The following is a 17,555-nucleotide window of genomic DNA, read 5'->3' as shown; positions in this document are numbered from 1 at the left end:
ATGGTCAGAGTATTTACCACCCTAGATGTGGCTTAGGTTCAAATCGCGCTAATCGCGTTGCTACTAAGACTTTATCCTCCTGTTATAATTCAAAAAAAAAAATTTGAACCATAATATAGATGGACTTGGGAACATTATAATTTTAGAAGAATTCATCTCAAAGCTTGAGATGAGTATTAGACATAATTTACTTGGATCAAAATTATCCACATAATCTTTTACATAAAATGGGATTCCACCTTAACCTTTGTCAACAGTGTTAAAATTTTATTAGCTAAATAATTAACTTTGGGTTAGTTAAAAAAAATACCTGGTTGGGGCTTAGGTTGAAACTTGACTACTTGAGCATAGACATTTAATCAAGGATTTGTGACAGTTTGGTCTGTGGACTGACAACTAACATAAACATAGGCCCAAGCTTGCTACTAAACATCTGCTAAAGTAGTAGCAGCATTGTACTAAAAATTCCCAAGATCAAAAGGATTGCTCAAAAGCCTGACTGAAGGGGCTTGGAGATTGCCAGATTGGAACATGTAGATATGGTGAGATTTTCTATAAATTGGCTCAATGGCCGCAATGGCTCGAGTTTGAGTAAAAAAAATTCTAAATATCGAGATGTTTGAACGGGTTATGAAATGTATGCTAAAGAATCTTAATTACTTGAAATTGAATCGAATTCTATTTTTGTTTAATTTATAATTAATTTTAATTATATATAAATAATATTTTATATAAAAAATAGTGAAAATAACTTTAAAAAGTTTTTGAAAATTTGTTTATTAGAAATATTTATGAGAAAAACTTAAAGTTTGTCAAACTTTATTATATTTTTATTCTTTCAAACTTTAAATAGCGAAACTGGTGAATACCAGAATTGTTCTATATTCATCTTTAAAAAAAAATGCCACTCAGAGGATGAATGGAATGACCTTATGATGTTAATGGTAAAGTTGGCCATAATCAAAGTGAAGAATAAAGGCACCCCCATTACCTAGTGAACGGCTAAAATTACTACCTAAAATGTGGATTCCCTCTTTGCTTCGCCTGCTATGCTAAGCTAAAAATTCTTCCTTTAAAGCCACATGACGTTTCTTCTTTGAAACATTTTCTACTTCTTTTACAGGTATCTGATACCTTCAACCAAAGACATAACTTCCACATTTTCTTTCTTCTTTTTATGTATCTATTCAGAGTTCTGGAACCGTATCTTTGCAGTAAGATTAATGCTATAAAAACACATGAAAGTACGATGCCAAGAATTTTCATTAAAGTTGATGGTTTCGGCCGCTGGTTTTTGGTTAGAATGATAAGATCGTCAAAAAACATTTTCCACCGTGCATATTGCTCCACTTGTTCAGAAAATAAACAAAGGTTAAAAGAGATGAATCAGTTGAAAATTTCTATTATCATAGTTCTCTAAGTCACTAAAGAACATAAACTTCCTATAGATCTTTAATGGTGTATGTATAAGTTTGGTTACCTTTATCACCAGAGGATAGGTTATCAAACAAGTTATCCCTGGCAACAGGTAGTAGACAGAAGCAGAGAAGAGTTATAAGTTTTACTCACAAGAAATCCTTACTGATATAATCACAATTTCCTATACTTGTAGGGGCCACCATCTCTCAAAGAAGATGACGATGATGATGAAGACAAACCGTTGCGGTTAAACTCGGCCTTGTCCTTCTTAAATGCCCTTTGAACGTCCTCCTTAAGCTCCCTGAAGCGTGATCTCTCTATCCTTTGCTCTTCCGGGGTGCCTGTCTCAAGGTAAGACAAATCAGGAAGGTCATCCTCCATGAACTTATCGAGCACTTCCGAGCAATGAGGGAAATAGCGCCGACCCATCTCCACTGTGAAACAAACCAACATAATAGATTTAAGAAGTTGCGAGCAAATTTTGTTTGTATCAATTTCCAACAGAGAATAGCCACTAAAAACTACTTGCTTGAACAGGACATAGACAAAAAATGAACCTCCTAATGCAAAAATAGAAAGGATGACATGGAAGAGATGAATGGACCTGAATATAAAGATATTTAAAGCGCAATCCCTCACCTGTTTTCATAAGGGCTTGCATCCTAGCAAGAAGTCTTTGCTTCTGCATAATGGGTGTCTCATTCAAATCAACCTGCCTTAAGTTTCCATTTGAACATTTTGATGGAAAGCCAGTAGCTAACTCGGAGGTTGTTTCGGCATGTGCTATGTCAATGGCAAGTTTTGCTTCACTAGGGAAAAGTAACCTTGCCAATGCCACTGCAATAGACAACACCACTAATAATTAATCTTCTACAGAATACAAACTCGTAATAGGAGCACTTGCAGAATGAATGCAATTTTAAGTGCAAGTAGTTAAATCCGAAGGAACAAAACCACATCTTAAACCAGATTATAAAGAGAATATTTACATGCTTGACTCTATCTAAAAGTCGACTGAAAGAAGCCTACCGAGTATTTGATCACATTCATACTTTTTCGATTGAAACATAGCCTTTTATTGGGGCATCGTAAATGGATGACCAAAGTACAAGACATACAACTTATATCTCAGCTAGTTCTACAGCATAAATGAAATGCTGGGAAACGCAATATGACAAACCACTTAGAGAGAGCCACATGAAATCCCCGAATAAAGTAATACCTCGATTCTCTAGGTACAGAAGTCTCATATGCAGATCATCAGACAATGCATGGGAAGCAACAGAAACATCTCCAGCCATTGGATTTCTCCTCATTTCCCTCTCTAAAATATCAATGCATATCCGGTCTTTATTCGTTTCCTTCCCTTGCTCTGTCTTGGCATGATAATCCTTTGGTCTTGTCAACCTCCGGCAGATGTTAACAGCACTTTGTCCATCCAATGTTAGTGTTGAAGCAGATGCCCCTTTTGCTAGAAGTGCCATTATCACCGATGGTTCTTTTCGCATTGCAGCTATGTGAAGAACTGTGTAACCACGAGAATTCCGCAGATTGACATCAGCCAGACGCAGGCCAAGTACCTCAGAGACAACTTTGGGGTCACAATATGCTGCAGCATAATGGAGTGCAGTAGCATCATCCAAAGTTATGTCAGACTCAGTTAAAAGTAATTTAACAAGTTCGACATCATCAGAATCCAATGCTTTATGTATTCTCCGAATTCTTTTCTCTCGCAAAGGATCAACCACTGCCTCATTGCCTTCACCATCAGAGGGAGACTTGCGGCGAAGCAACCGAATACTCTCCGTAACTTCATAAGGAAGCTCTTTCTCGATACAGATGCTATCAAGATCCGACCTTGCTACTCTATCAACACATTGAGAAACTAGTTGACTGCATTGACAGTGGAAAGCAACCACGAGGATTGGGATGATATCCTCTAGGAGAGCCTTCTCAACGAAGTTAAGAAGCCGCCGCTGCAAATATATACAAAAATGAAATCAGTAGGCATTCTCTTGTTCTAGTCGAGCTAACAATGTTGTTTAATTACCATATCAACATAATGGTTTCTATTACATATCAAAGGTATCCATGTAAGCTTACACTGAGTACACATTCAATGCATTTACATATATATATATATATAAACTATTACTATGATAATCACAAGTCAACACTTAAAATTGATGCCCTTGACAAGTAAACAAAGTTGCTAAAAAATCAAATCTGCATGATTTTCTACCTGAAAAAGAGGAACAAGCTCCGGTATTTGAAATATGGATGATGCATACATCAACTCCACGGCGAAACTTATGGCGGGTCGACAAGCATCATGAGCACAAACATTATCAACACAAGTTGAAACCTCCATAGGAGAAGGCTTGAGCTTTCCAGTATACAAATAACTCAAGAACACCTGGAAAGCTTCAAGTCCAATCTTGCCATAAGGCAACAACTCAGACATGTTATAACTTGGCTTTCCATCTTTCTCAGAAGACCCAGATCCATCCTTAAAAACCTCATTGAAAAACTTACTCCTAACAGCTAAAATACATCTATGAACACCAACAGCAACACCTTCAACAACTATATCAGCATCACTAAAAACAGGACAATTTTCAACAATTAGTTGCTCCAAACTAGAGCTGAGCTTGGTCAAACTTAAAGCTTCAAGGTTAGCCCCAGTTTCAGGAACAGAAAAAGGGGGTATATTGTGAGTGATTGAGCCATTAGATAGATGAGAAGATGAACTGAAACTCAAAGAAGATGATGGCTCAGACAAATAAGCCATTAAAATCTTGAACAAAAGCTTAATTCATGAACAAGAAAGATCCAAACTCTGGTCCCAAAAATCCAACCTTTTATTGCTATTGAGCCAACAGAAAAAAAACATAAAGGAAAACTAAATCTCGAACCTAAATGTAAAAGAAAACTGTGTACAAATCCGAAATAGTGTTGTTAAACAAAAGTATCAAAACTAGCAATTATTCCTATATAGTTTTGGTTTTTTTTTTCCTTCTCAGAAAATAAGTTTTCAGACAAATAATACTCAAAACCGAATCATTTGAACAGAAAAAAAAATCTATACTGATATCATCACAATAATTTTATGCAACAATGAGATGAAACAGAAAATCCCAATTTGAATTTTTTTAAAGAGTAAATTTTATTAAAATACATGGCGGAAAACAATTATAATGAAAGCATAAAAATACAAACTTGCTTGAATTTCCAAACGTTTCAATTGACATGATAAGTGGGAAAAAAAAAAGACCAGAAGAAAGGAAAAGTTTTTAAAAGAAGATCAGGAATCAGATCCTAAAAGAAAGAAAACCCATTAATTTTCACCTAATTAGCTCTATAAAAGATGCAGAAGAAAAATTGAACTGTCAAAAAGATCTCTCCCGTTCTTTTGATGAAGAAAATCAAAAACTTGAAAGAGAAGGGTAAAAAAGTAATTAAGAAAAATGCAGAAAATAATAAATAAAAGAAAAAAGAAAAATAGTCCCCACGTCCGTCCGGAAAATGACGATTATTAGGAAATTTCATATTTTTTGGCTTGTCATTGTGGAATTGAGAGGGTGAAATGAAGTCGTTTAGATGACGCTAAAGGTGACGTGGTAAATTATGGCTAGGTTCCGATGACGTCATCCATGACATTAGTTTTGTGGGCTCCTTATTCGCTGTTACTTGCCAACTGTCAACTGGGTTGGATTTTTTTTCTAATCATAATGTAGGCCCTAACTTAGAATTAAAATAAATAAATAAATAAAATAATTTTTAATTTTAAAAAGTAAAGAAGTTTATAAATGATATTTGGAGTGTGATAGCAAGGTTTAGCTTTAAGCTCTTGAATATTGAAAGTAATTTAAAAACTTAAACTATAACTTATGTATTGGAAAATAGTTTTAAGCTTTTCTATTTTACTTACTTTTATTAATAAATTACTTAAAAGCCAATTAAAACTTCGGATTTGTTCGAGAAAAATTTTTGAAAGGTGAATCATAAAAACTTTTGATAATGTTGCATGTATCTAGGTGATGTATTGATTAAAGTACGCTATGTATGTTATTTATTTGTGAATTAGTTATAAGTTATCCGACATGTCCTATAATACTCCGTAATCTTGTTTCGTCGACGGTTTAAGGTTAGGGGTGTTACATTTAAAGTTATTTTTTTTATTCTTAATCATAAAAAAAAGGGTTGTGTGGAAAAAAGTTATAAGATATATTAAGTATAAATTATCTAAATTTAGATAAATTATGGTTTAAAGGTGTAAAAAGCCTTTAAACATTTCAAAAAAAAGTAATTAAGTTCTTACTCTCTTTTTTTCACTCAATTAGGTATTTAAACTTTCAAAATACATTAAAAAAGTTGTCAAACTTATTCAAAAAAAGCAATTAAGGCCATGCCTTTTTTTTTGCACTCAACTGGGTACTCGAACTTTCAAAATGTATTAAAAATGCCCTCAAATTTTTTTTCAAAAAAAGCAATTAAATCCTTAATTTTTTATTGCACTCAATTAGGTATTTGAACTGTAAAATGTATCAAAAATACTATTTGACCATTAACTTTAATAGTTGACCATTAAAGTTAGATGCCTTTAATTTTTTTTCAGTTAAAGCAACCGCGTATCACAACCACGGCGTGACATGTGGCAAAAAATTATAAAAAATAAAAATCAATAAAAAATATTAAATTTTAATAGAAATGATAAAGAAATATTAAAATTTTATTAAAAATTAGAAGAAAAAAATTATAAGATATTGTAAAATTTTATAAAAATCATAAAAATTATAAAATACATTAAAAAAATCCTTTAACGATTAACTTTAACTACTGACCATTAAAGTTAACAACCCTAGTTTTTTTTAGTTAAAGCTATCATGTGTTACAGCACAGTGTGACATGTGGCGAAAAATGATAAAAATAAAATTCAATAAAAAATAGAAAAAAATACAAAATGTTTTTTTAGTACGATAATTTTTATAATTTTTTTACAAATTTTATATTTCTTTACATTTTTTATAATTTTCTTATGACTTTATAAAATTTTATAATTTTTTTTCTATATTTCTATATATTTTATAATTTTTATGATTTTTATAAAATTTTACAATTTTTTGTGATTTTTATAATTTTTTCTTATAATTTTTAAATATTTTTATTAAAATTTAATTATTTTTATAACTTTTATTGCTTTTTATTTTTATTATTTTTTGCCACATGTCACGCTATGGTTGTGATATGTGGTGGCTTTAACTGAAAGGTTGGTTCAAGTACTCAATTGAGTGCAAAAAAAATACAGTAGCTTAATTGCTTTTTTTGAAAAGTTTGAGGACTTTTTTTTATATATTTTGAAAGTTTAAATATCTAATTGAGTACAAAAAAAAAAAAAGCAGGGGCTTAATTGTTTTTTATAAACTTTTAGGAACCAATTTTATACCTTACATAGATAGAAAATAGATTAAAAATAATAAATAAATAATAAAATTAACAAATCATAATTAATTATATTTTTATTTTGCCCAAACTGCCGATATTTAATCTCAATAAAAGTTATTGAAAAAAAAAATCTCAATAAAAGTATTTATTGAACTGAAAATCTAATTAAAAAAACACCTAATAATTAATTAAAATTAAATTACCTATATTTAATCTCAATAAAAGCATTTATTGAATTAAAATTTGAATTAAATTTGTTTTTCAAAACACCTAAATTTCTCCTATTAACATTTTAAAATAACCAAATTACTCCTATTAATTTCAATGACTCCCAAATAAAACTGGTTTTATATTATATACAAATTATTAAGGTTTTCTAAAATAAATATTTTTTTTCATTTAACATTTTAATTTTTAATATTAGTTAATATTTTAAATATTTTACAATATTTAGATTTGAATTATTATGTAATATATAATATCATAATACTTTTTGTCATATTAATTTTTTTTGCAATAATTCAAAATATAAGAAAATATGGTTTTAGTCTTTATTTTAATTTATTAATTATTAATTAAATAATTTTTTATGCAAACATATATTAAATAATTAAAACTAATCTATTCATTGCATGGATAATTTAACGATCAACTTTAGGCGTATTTTTCATTAAATAAAATTTATGGGTACTAAAGTTGAGTCATAGAATTATTATTTTATTTTAAAATAATTTAATCTAATTTATACAAAAAAAATATCGTCACATTTAAAAAATGTGTACTACTAATAAAATAGATTAGGTGTATATATAGACAAAAATGGCGTAACCCTTTGTTTTTCTAAAGGGCATATAAATTATTTGCAAAAATGTACCAACGTATTTTACTAAGTTAATAATAAACGTGAATAATGTGCATGCAATCGGTCAGTCGGCAGAGAGAGAAAGACTCACAATATTCAAGTTTGGTTACTTTCAATTTCAAGACCCTTCCTTTCGCAGTAGCATCGACAAAGTAAAAATCCAATCAATTTGTTGAATTTGCGTTCACATTTGAGATATGACATGTAAGGATTGGATGAGGTGGAATTGGTTCCACCTTTACGTTTCCATTTATAAATTTATAAAAATTAAAGGAAAATAAATCAAATTAAAACATCACATCACATCACATGAGTTGATTGAGTCATAGTTTAATTGATATAAGTATTGTTATTTATGCAGGAGAATGTGGGTTCGAGTACATTGAAACACATTTATGGCTTGAGGAGAGACTATGGATGGTTATAAGTATTGTGTAAAAATATATATATGATCAGAACCTATAATAAAATTATTCAAAAAAACAAATAAAAACTTAGATTGATTACGGAGAAAAAGGAAAATGGATTTGTATTCATGTGTATGAGAATTATACAGGAACAAGAATAATCTTGGATTAAAAATCGAAATAGATTTCTTTGGAGTAATAAAACTTTTCAAATTACAATACTCGTAGAGAGAGAACTGTAATAAATGCAAAGAAGAAGCATCTTTTACCCAGTAGCGAAGGGCTTGAATGGATGGGATGAGATATTAGTGTCTCTAACACATAATTAAAATGTGAGAATTTGTCCTCTAAAACAGGAAATATTGAATGAATTGATTGTAAATTATGAGATTTTGCGGTTTCTGCCCATTGTGAGTAGGATATTAATCGTAAGGAAAATGGAATTTCCTCAATGACTGCAAATCCTGCCACTATCATTTGAGAATACAAATTATTGTTGTGTCCAATAACCAGATTTTGGTTGGAATCGTTAGCAAAACTAATATGATTCTGTTGATCCATTCGAAGAATTAAATGTTTCACAATTAGTGAACTGAATTTATTACCATAACCTTGATTTAAAAAAAATCATTGATTTATTTAAACCATGCTCATGAGCAAGTGCATAAATATACCCCGAAAAATAAGTGGTATAGGAAATCGTATTAATTTTAATTTTTTATATTTTTCGAAATTCAAAATTTTAGTATTGATCCAAACGGTACTAATTAAATCCATTTGGTTGGATAAATCATCCACCATCTTCATTGGTGTTTATCCTGAACAAAGACAGCTTGCCAACTCTACCTATTGCATAATTTTGGGTTTGGCCTCACTCTGTAGAGTTGATTTTATGTCTGCTCATTTATCTTTGTTAGGCTTCTCTTTCTCTGTTGTTTCTGTGGCGTTCTACTCTGTTGATACGGTGATGTTTTGTGTTTTTCCAATCATTTTATGAATATATTTTATTGGCAAAAAAAAATCATTTGGTTATTTGGCTAATAATCTTTATTTATATGTAACGTTGTAGTTTAGTCTTTATTCTCTAATTGAATAATTCTTAATTCCTATATTTTTTAAATTTTTAAATTTTAATCTTTACGTAAATAACAACAATTAAATTATTTTTAAATAATATATGAAAATAATAAACTAACATGATACATACATATGATAATAAATTTACCATGTTCTAATTTAAAAACAACAAAATTTAATAAATTTAAAAACACGTTAAAATATAATTATTATTTGATAAATTTAAAAATTAAAATAACCAAATAAAAATACATATGTGTGTGGCTACAGGCCCCGAACTGTGATTGGAAAAAGAAAATGAGTCATTAAACTCAAATATATTCCTTTCACACCCCTAAAATTAAAATCTACAGTACTTTTTTATTAAAATTTTGAAGTTCTTAGATTTATTTTAGTCTATTATTTACTTTCTTTCTTTTTATATATTGATATTGTATAAGTTAATTATTTCAGTTGATTTTTCTTTGACTTTTTATTTTTAAAGGTTAAAAGAAAGTTGTGGTTCGAATTGGATCGAATCCGATCCCTTATTCATTTTTACTATTTATATATAAAACAAGTATTCAGTCTGCCGGTAATGTATTTTTATTCCACATGCATTTTAAAAAAATTGACATGTATTATTTTTTAATATTTTATTATGCTCTTATAGTACACTTGTCAACTCTCTAACCTTACTCGTGGAGTCTAAAATATATATTTTTTTATTTTATTATTTTAATTATTTAATATAAATTTAATACAAATAAAAAATAATTTATGCAGGTTTTATAATTATATATATTATAGAACTTTTATAAAACTTTATAAACACGAGTTTTATTAAATAATTAACTAACGCAATGTATTTAATCGATTATACACTAAATTTTTTGAAAATATTTTATTTCCTCCGTTTAACTAAAATGTCACATCTGAACTTCTTTAGTCATTTATTTAAAATTTTTTTAACTTTAATTATTTTAAATATTTTAATCAATTACATTTTATAAAAAATATCTTTTAAAATTATTTTATTTATTATTTTAGGCACAATCGCGAGAACAATTTGTCATCCCATACTTTGTCAAAGAAATTTGACCTTATGTTTGTCATATTTAGTGGGTTCATATAATCAATGGAAAGTACTTATGATAATACCAATCAATCCATAGCATCCTACAAACCTTCAACTTGATCCCAATAATACCCAAAGTTGACACATGAATGGGACTCACCCCAGACAACTTCTTTAATTGAATACAGGAGCTGTAGTTTTCACACAATTCTCTGGTCAATAATATTAAGGCCTGAAGTATGGACTTTTGTAATGTACGGTCCAATATTCAAAGGGCTTCCTGGTCGGGCCTAGCATCTTCCAAATAAAATGGAAAGAAAAATGGAGGCTGAAGTAGGGCTGATGAATTTTAGAGTTTATAACTACAAATATAATATAATTATCAATATATATTTAAGTATAAACAAAATTCACATATGAAATTGTGTATGGTGGAACCAGAAATCCTTTAATAGGCAGTTAGAAGGTAGAATATATTTCGACAAAACCAATAAAAGATGATTGCAAGACTTGAATTTGGATACTCAAAGACTCAGGGCATCAACATTTGCCAGCAATACTGATACTTCGTTAGGAATAGACTTGAAGTTTTTCTTTTTAATATTTGAGTTCAAAATTTTGGATTTTAAAATTGTTGATATTTGGTATACTGGCAATGCGCTTTTTTTGTTCCACAACAAGTCATAAAAAAATTGTTATGCGTTTCTTATAGAACACTTGTTAATCCCTTAACTTTTCTTGGGGAGTCTAAAAACTCCATTGACAGTTCTCTCATGTTTAAGGGAAAATATTTGATATACTCTCAGTAGAGTTTTTAAACTTCACAAATAAGATTAGGGTTGACAAATGTCCTATAAGAGTATAATAAAATACTTAATAAATATTAAAAAAGATACATAATAATTTTATAAAGTTACTTGTGAAATAAAAAAGTATATTACCAATATATCAAAAATTTGTCATCTAATTGATAATCTCATTATAAATTCTGATCACATCTGATTTTTTTTTACATAATGCCTGTAATTACCCATAACCCCACCCCAATTTATAAATAGGAGGATAATACACTTCAGCAGACTCGAACTCATATTCTCCTGCATTGGCAACAATGTCCATGCCAATCGAGTTAAGACTTAATCGGAAAACCTTTTAATTTATTAAATACAAGTAGTTACACTCAAATCTAATTTTAAAAAAGTTATTTTTATATAAGTTATAAAAGTTATACGTATGAACACATATAAGTATTTGAGATGATTATGGTAAAAAAATTATTTTATTATAAACCCTAAAAATTATATTATAAAAATAAATTGTTTATCTTATAAAATTATAACAAAAAAAAATTATTTAAATCTTAAAAAATTTCTAAACTTATGGAAAAAAATATTATTTATAAGAAGTGTTATATAAGTTTTGGATAATTTATAAAACCCTTTAATTTTTTATAAAAGTTATATATAATAAATTTTATATTATTTTTTACTTAGGGTGGGTTTGGATAGGCGGTGTGTTTACCTGTGGTTAGTGTAAAAACAGTGGTGGTGGTGAGATTAGAGAATATAACATGAGACAAAAATCGTCCATCCAAACCTATCTTTAATTTACGTATTATAAAAGGTGATATAGCTTAGCATAAGTCTTTCTTCAAATTAAGTTTTTATAATTAAAACTATATACTATTTAGACTATGAACCTGAATATGATAATGTTTATGCTAATTATGCAAATAAAAATGGTTTCTTACACTATATTTTTGGGTATGATACCATTTGAGGAAATAGTGCTAGACACAAGCATTATAGACAACTTGTGAACTCTTTAATTTGATACATTCAAGGCTTCGAAATGTGGTTGAGAAAACATTTGTTGTTCTAAAAAGTATTTGCTATATTAACAACATTATCTCAGTATAGCATAAAAAACAAGGTTGGATCATACTAGCATGTTGCTTATTTTATAACTTCCATGATAGGTGGAATTGAGATAATATATACTTCGAAGAGCAAATGAAAGAAAGAGATATTAATAATCTTAATTATGTATATTTAAATTTAGATGATGATAAATTCAGTCAAATCCCAACAGATGATGATAATGAATATGTTAAATATTAAAAAGGAAATAACCCAACAAATATGCATTAGAAGAAGTAGATAAAAAATACATATGATGTTTAGACTAACATGATATATACAATGATTTGATTTTAAATTTTTTTTTACTTGTTTAAAAATTACTTTTATCATATTAATAATTTTTTATACTACTCAATATTTTTTTTAAATTATAAATTATGTAACTTTGTAAATATAATGTATTAATTACTACTCAAATAATTATATTTACATTCAATTACTTTGTACGGTCTAAACATACCCAAAAAAAAATATAACATGTGAAATTATTCTTCTTCTTTAAAAATATATAATTCATTAGAGGAAATTAATTATTACCTATCTATCTGTGGAAGCCATGGACAGATTCCATGTATTGATCAAAATGGAGATGAAATTACTTATTTTACCTCTTTTTTCCCCTCTTTGGAAATGTGGGGTTGCAATCATATGATTTCATGATTTACCAAAAAATGAAAAGGAAAAAGAAAACCTTAATTGAAATAAACCCTTTTAATGTGTTGGATTGTTCTACATTTTCCTTAAAAATGAATAGGAAAGAAAAGCAGGACATTACTGGGTTAGCATTTAGCAATCATAGCTACCCCAAATTCGAAAGAAAACAGATATAAAATCAGGGGAAATGTTAGAACAGTGGTTTAGGGGTTGAAATTAAATTGTATTTTTTATTATAGTAAAAATGTAATTTTTAAAAGATTAAATTAAAATTTTATCATTTTTAGAGGGGCTAGTGTAATTTTACCTTTATTAATTTAAAATTTTAAAAATTTTAAAATAGCCAAAGTAAATTTTTTTTCATTTTAGGAGGGTCAGGCTTGTCAGCCCCCTAGATTCGCCTGTAGACAAAATTCAAGAAATTGAGGCATTTTTAATAATTTACATATATTCAGGTTAAAATATGTTATTCATCTTTGTACTCTTCACAAATTTGAAAATTAGTCTGTACTTTTATTTTTAGAAATTTAGTCTCTCAACTTTTTAGATTTTAAAATTTAAGTTCAATTGTTAACACTGTTAATTTTTTTAGTTAAAATTTTGGCGTGACATTTTGAAAAAAAAAAACCTTACTTGGTAGCAATGTAAGTAAAAAAATGATATTATAATAAACTTTAATTTAACAAAATAATCTTATCAATGTTAATAGTTGAATCTGAATTTTGAAATCTGAAAAATAAAAAGGATAAATTTCTAAAAATTAAAAGTACAAAGACTAAATTATAAATTTATAAAAAAAAGCTTATTACATATTTTAACTTATATTTGATTTAAAAAGTGTATTTTTAATTGTTTTTTCTAGGAAAGTACGATTTAGCAGCCGTAAGGAAAAGGCATAAAAAATTCAAATAGAATAAAATTTGACTTATTTTATTAAAGAATTTATTATACAAACGTAAAACATAGATCATAAGCATGTTGACGATATCCTACTGCTACTAATTTTATTCAGGTCTTAAACTTATATAGTTTGATCAAAATTTTAGTATGTTTTTATCATTCCGATTTGTTTTGGTACATTTTGATTAGATCTGTTTATAGATTGAGTCATTCGGTTTGACTCGAAGGTCTATTTGAAAAGTGAGAAAATTTGAATAAAAATATAGGCTTAAAAATGTGATTGGACAAAAAATAAGACCCATTTTAGGCCAGGCCTCTGGTAAGGTTTTTTGGCCTAGACCCGATCCGGCCCAAATTTGCAAAAAAAATCTGTTTGTTTTTCTATTATTTTGCTACCATTTCATTATTATGTTGCTACTATTTTAATATTATTGTTCTTGTTTTATTATTAATTTTGCTACTATTTTAAAGGCAATTTACTTGTTAAGTTGGGCCTATCTTAATATTATTCAAGTATAAAGATTTTTTTAAAAATTTATTTTACAATTTGTTGGGCAACATTTATTTTAATATTTTTAGTATTTTTGATGTATTATATTTTTTAAAATTTTTTATATAAATTTTTTTAATATGGGCGAATTGGGCTAGGCCCAAGTTTTAGCATTTTTCAAATATCACATAATTTAATCTTAGAAAGGATATAACTAGATGTGCTATCTTGATCCTTTTTATCATAATATCCACAAAATTCTGTTTTTAGAATTAAGGTTAATCCTTTTAAAAGATCCTTAGGGTCCCTATCTGGTTGATTAATTGCCCCTTTTGTTCTTTACCTTTCTCAGATTCTTCCCATCGTCTGAGAAATTGTAGAACATCTCCTTGAAATGTTCCAACAAAGTAATTTAAAATTTTTTATTTTGACCATGTGTTGTTGTTTACAACAATAGTCATTGACTGTGCCCAATCATCTATAATTTTTTCATAGTTTGAAATAGGAGTATTAGTCAAATCTAAATAAATTCCTCCTTGGGCCACATTTCTTTTATTTAAATCATTTATTCTTTGTTGAATAGGTTGATTAGAAATTTCTCCTGGATATTCAGGTTTTACTTCAGTGGTTGCAATATTTTCGATGTTATTACCAAAAATTCTTATAGTATCATTATCAATTTTAAGATTTTTGTTTAAAGACCTAAGATAATCATCTGTTTGACTATTTGACTCTATTTTTCTTTTTCTACGAGAATCTGTTGGTTCAGTATCCATTAGTTCAGGAATATTTATTTCTTCGTCTACATTTTCAGATGAAGTCCATGAACACCTCTAGTTTCGATCAATACCAACTTACATCGATGCATATAAATGTGAACAAGTTGGTATAAAATTTGATTTTTAAAATTTTGTTCTTTACCATTTTAATTAATCTATAATTACATTTAAAATTAAAACATAACTATTAAATTAAGTTATTGAAATCTAATAAATAAATTTAAAATTTATATTTACATATAAATATAGATATATAAATGTAATTAAAATATATTTGTATATAAAATTATAAATATATATGTAAAAATTATTAAAAATATTAATAAATCTAAAACATATTAATACGAGTAAATACCAATAACGATATCCCCACCAAAAATACAGGCTACCTTGATTGTAATTGCATTTGCAAACGAACAAACATGAAAATTATTGTGAATAATAAGGCCAATGCTGCCCCGATGAAATATGAAATTTTGCAGCTAAGGACTAAATTTTAGCTGGCATTTTGTTTAATATATAGTACTCAAAGTAGCAAAATAATTGCAAAAAGTTTGTACTACGTACAATTATTTTTTTATTAGATTTTTTCATTTTAATTTGTTACATTTTTTTAGAACAATGCATAAATGGAGCAAAATTTCACCAAAAACCACAAAATTGTCAACGTAGATATAACACACGTAATATTTCTTATTGTTGAAATTCGGGTAAATTACCAAAATAGTCACCTTTTATTTTTTTGGATTACATTTTAGTAATTTATGTTTGAAATGTTACGTTCTAGTCACTTACATTAATGTGTTGTGACATTTTAGTCATTGAGCCATTAGTTGCCGTTAATAATAAGTTGACGTGTCACGTTAAATCATTATTTCAAACAAAGATTTTAGGTTAAATTATATAATTGGTCCCCATATTTTTTTCATTTTGAGCAATTTATCTTTTTTCTTTTATGTTCTTTTAACTTTTCCTTTTTTTTTTGGTTCTTTCTCTTCTACTTCTCCTTCTATTTTCTTCTTCTCCATCTCTTTTAACATAAAAAAAAAAAAATAAATTGCTCAAAACGAAAAAATATGGGGACCAATTGTATAATTTAACCTAAAATTTTCGTTTGAAATGATGATTTAACGTGTCACTTCAGCTTACCGTTAATGACAATTAACGCCCAATGACTAAAACATAACATTTCAAAAATAAATAATTAAATGAAATATAAGAAAAATAAAAGTAATTATTTTAATAGTTTACCCGTTGAAATGGTTGTAACAATAAGTTTGTCCTAAACACACTTAATAAACATATTGTGATTATGATTAAGTGAAGATAGCACCAAACTTAGATAAAACCAAAGTTGCAAAGAGAAGAAGAAGTGAAATGAGGGAGAAAGAAAGACCACAAAACGTTAAAAAAGATTCTTCGAAATTATCTTATTTCATTTGACGGTCCAAATTATGTTATTGATAATTGTTTTTAAAATTTAAAATAATTTACAATATAGTTAAAAAAAAGTTGCGTAGGACAGCATATGATGCTTCGTAAACAAGGGTGCGACAAAATAATCCTTGAAAATACCCATTGTCTCGTGAATCATAAAGTTGATAGGTCACCATCTTACGTTCCTAGTTTTACTTTTTTCTTATTATTTTCCCCACATGAGGTTTGGACTATGAGTTGGTTTTCCTACCTCATAAATCACAATCAGGGAAAAAAAAGTTTAGTCTTTTCAATGTGCTCCATCGGTCCTTCCCACTATCAAACCAACATGCCCACCAAATTTAACCATTTATATGTTACAACATAATTTCTATTTTTTAATTTAAAATTACAGAGACTTGGGCATATTTTTTTATATAATTAAGATATTCTCTAGGTTTTAGGACCCGTGATTGTTTCTTTTAACAATATTATTTTCAATGTTTGAATTTGATAGTGCATGACTTGAAGATAGAACTAAAACAACAAAATAAATTTTCTTTAAAGACTACATGTGCTTTGTCATATTTTTAACTCGTTTGTTTGGTCTAATTTTAATGGTGTATGTCCCATTTAGACGGTTTTCAACTAAGGGTGCGGTATGTTTAACTTATTTTTTGTCTCACGTTATAGTATCTAATATTACCGTCACTATTGTTTTTTACACTAACCGTAGGTAAATGCACCGCCCATTCAAACCCATCCTAAATTTGTAAATGTATTAAGGTATAATGACTTATTTGACATTTCAACTTTATAAAAAAGGTCATTTTAACATTTCATTTAATTTTTCGTCTCTTTTAATTATTAAACTTATATTATTTGTCAAATCACTTCAAAATGGATGGAAAAATTATCGCCTGTTATTTTTGTTGCACGTTAGCAATTAATTAAATTTTAAAAATTATTATTATTTTATAATTTTTTGATTCTTTTATATTTTAAAAAAATTAATTAATTAATTAATTAATTAATGTTTAATTAGAAGGTCAAATAAATCAACATGTCTTCTACATAGTTTTCATAAATTTTTAAGGTCACAAGTATCATCGTACCTAAAAAATTAT

At 27.8% G+C, this 17,555-nt stretch overlaps 1 protein-coding gene across 2 annotated transcripts; it reads right to left on the bottom strand.

Moving 5' to 3' along the window:
• Nucleotides 1-1,374: 1,374 nt before the first annotated feature.
• LOC107916443 (BTB/POZ domain and ankyrin repeat-containing protein NPR1) lies at nt 1,375-4,983 on the bottom strand. Of its 2 annotated transcripts, XM_016845737.2 has the most exons (4): nt 3,662-4,983; nt 2,642-3,395; nt 2,059-2,256; nt 1,375-1,853 (listed from the first exon to the last, which is right to left on the bottom strand). In XM_016845737.2, exons 1-4 carry the CDS (start codon nt 4,208-4,210, stop codon nt 1,591-1,593), a joined length of 1,764 nt encoding a protein of 587 aa, XP_016701226.1. In that variant the 5' UTR covers nt 4,211-4,983; the 3' UTR covers nt 1,375-1,590. The 2 variants fall into 2 exon arrangements, with proteins under 2 accessions (XP_016701226.1, XP_016701227.1); XM_016845738.2 differs by lacking the exon at nt 2,059-2,256 and having other exon boundaries at nt 3,662-4,924.
• Nucleotides 4,984-17,555: the final 12,572 nt, after the last annotated feature.

The sequence above is a fragment of the Gossypium hirsutum genome, chromosome D10 (assembly GCF_007990345.1).
Source record: "Gossypium hirsutum isolate 1008001.06 chromosome D10, Gossypium_hirsutum_v2.1, whole genome shotgun sequence".
Classification (NCBI taxonomy): Eukaryota; Viridiplantae; Streptophyta; class Magnoliopsida; order Malvales; family Malvaceae; genus Gossypium; species Gossypium hirsutum.
The sequence above is the reverse complement of the archived record's forward strand: the minus strand, read 5'-3'. Positions and strand labels throughout refer to the sequence as shown.

Coding starts and splice junctions, on each gene's coding strand:
- LOC107916443 (XM_016845737.2), bottom strand. CDS start 4,210: ATGGCTTATTTGTCTGAGCCATCATCTTCTTTGAGTTTCAGTTCATCT. Junction 2,257..2,641: donor TCTGTACCTAGAGAATCGAG/GTATTACTTTAT, acceptor TGTCTATTGCAG/TGGCATTGGCAAGGTTACTT. Junction 1,854..2,058: donor GCAAGCCCTTATGAAAACAG/GTGAGGGATTGC, acceptor TTTGTTTCACAG/TGGAGATGGGTCGGCGCTAT.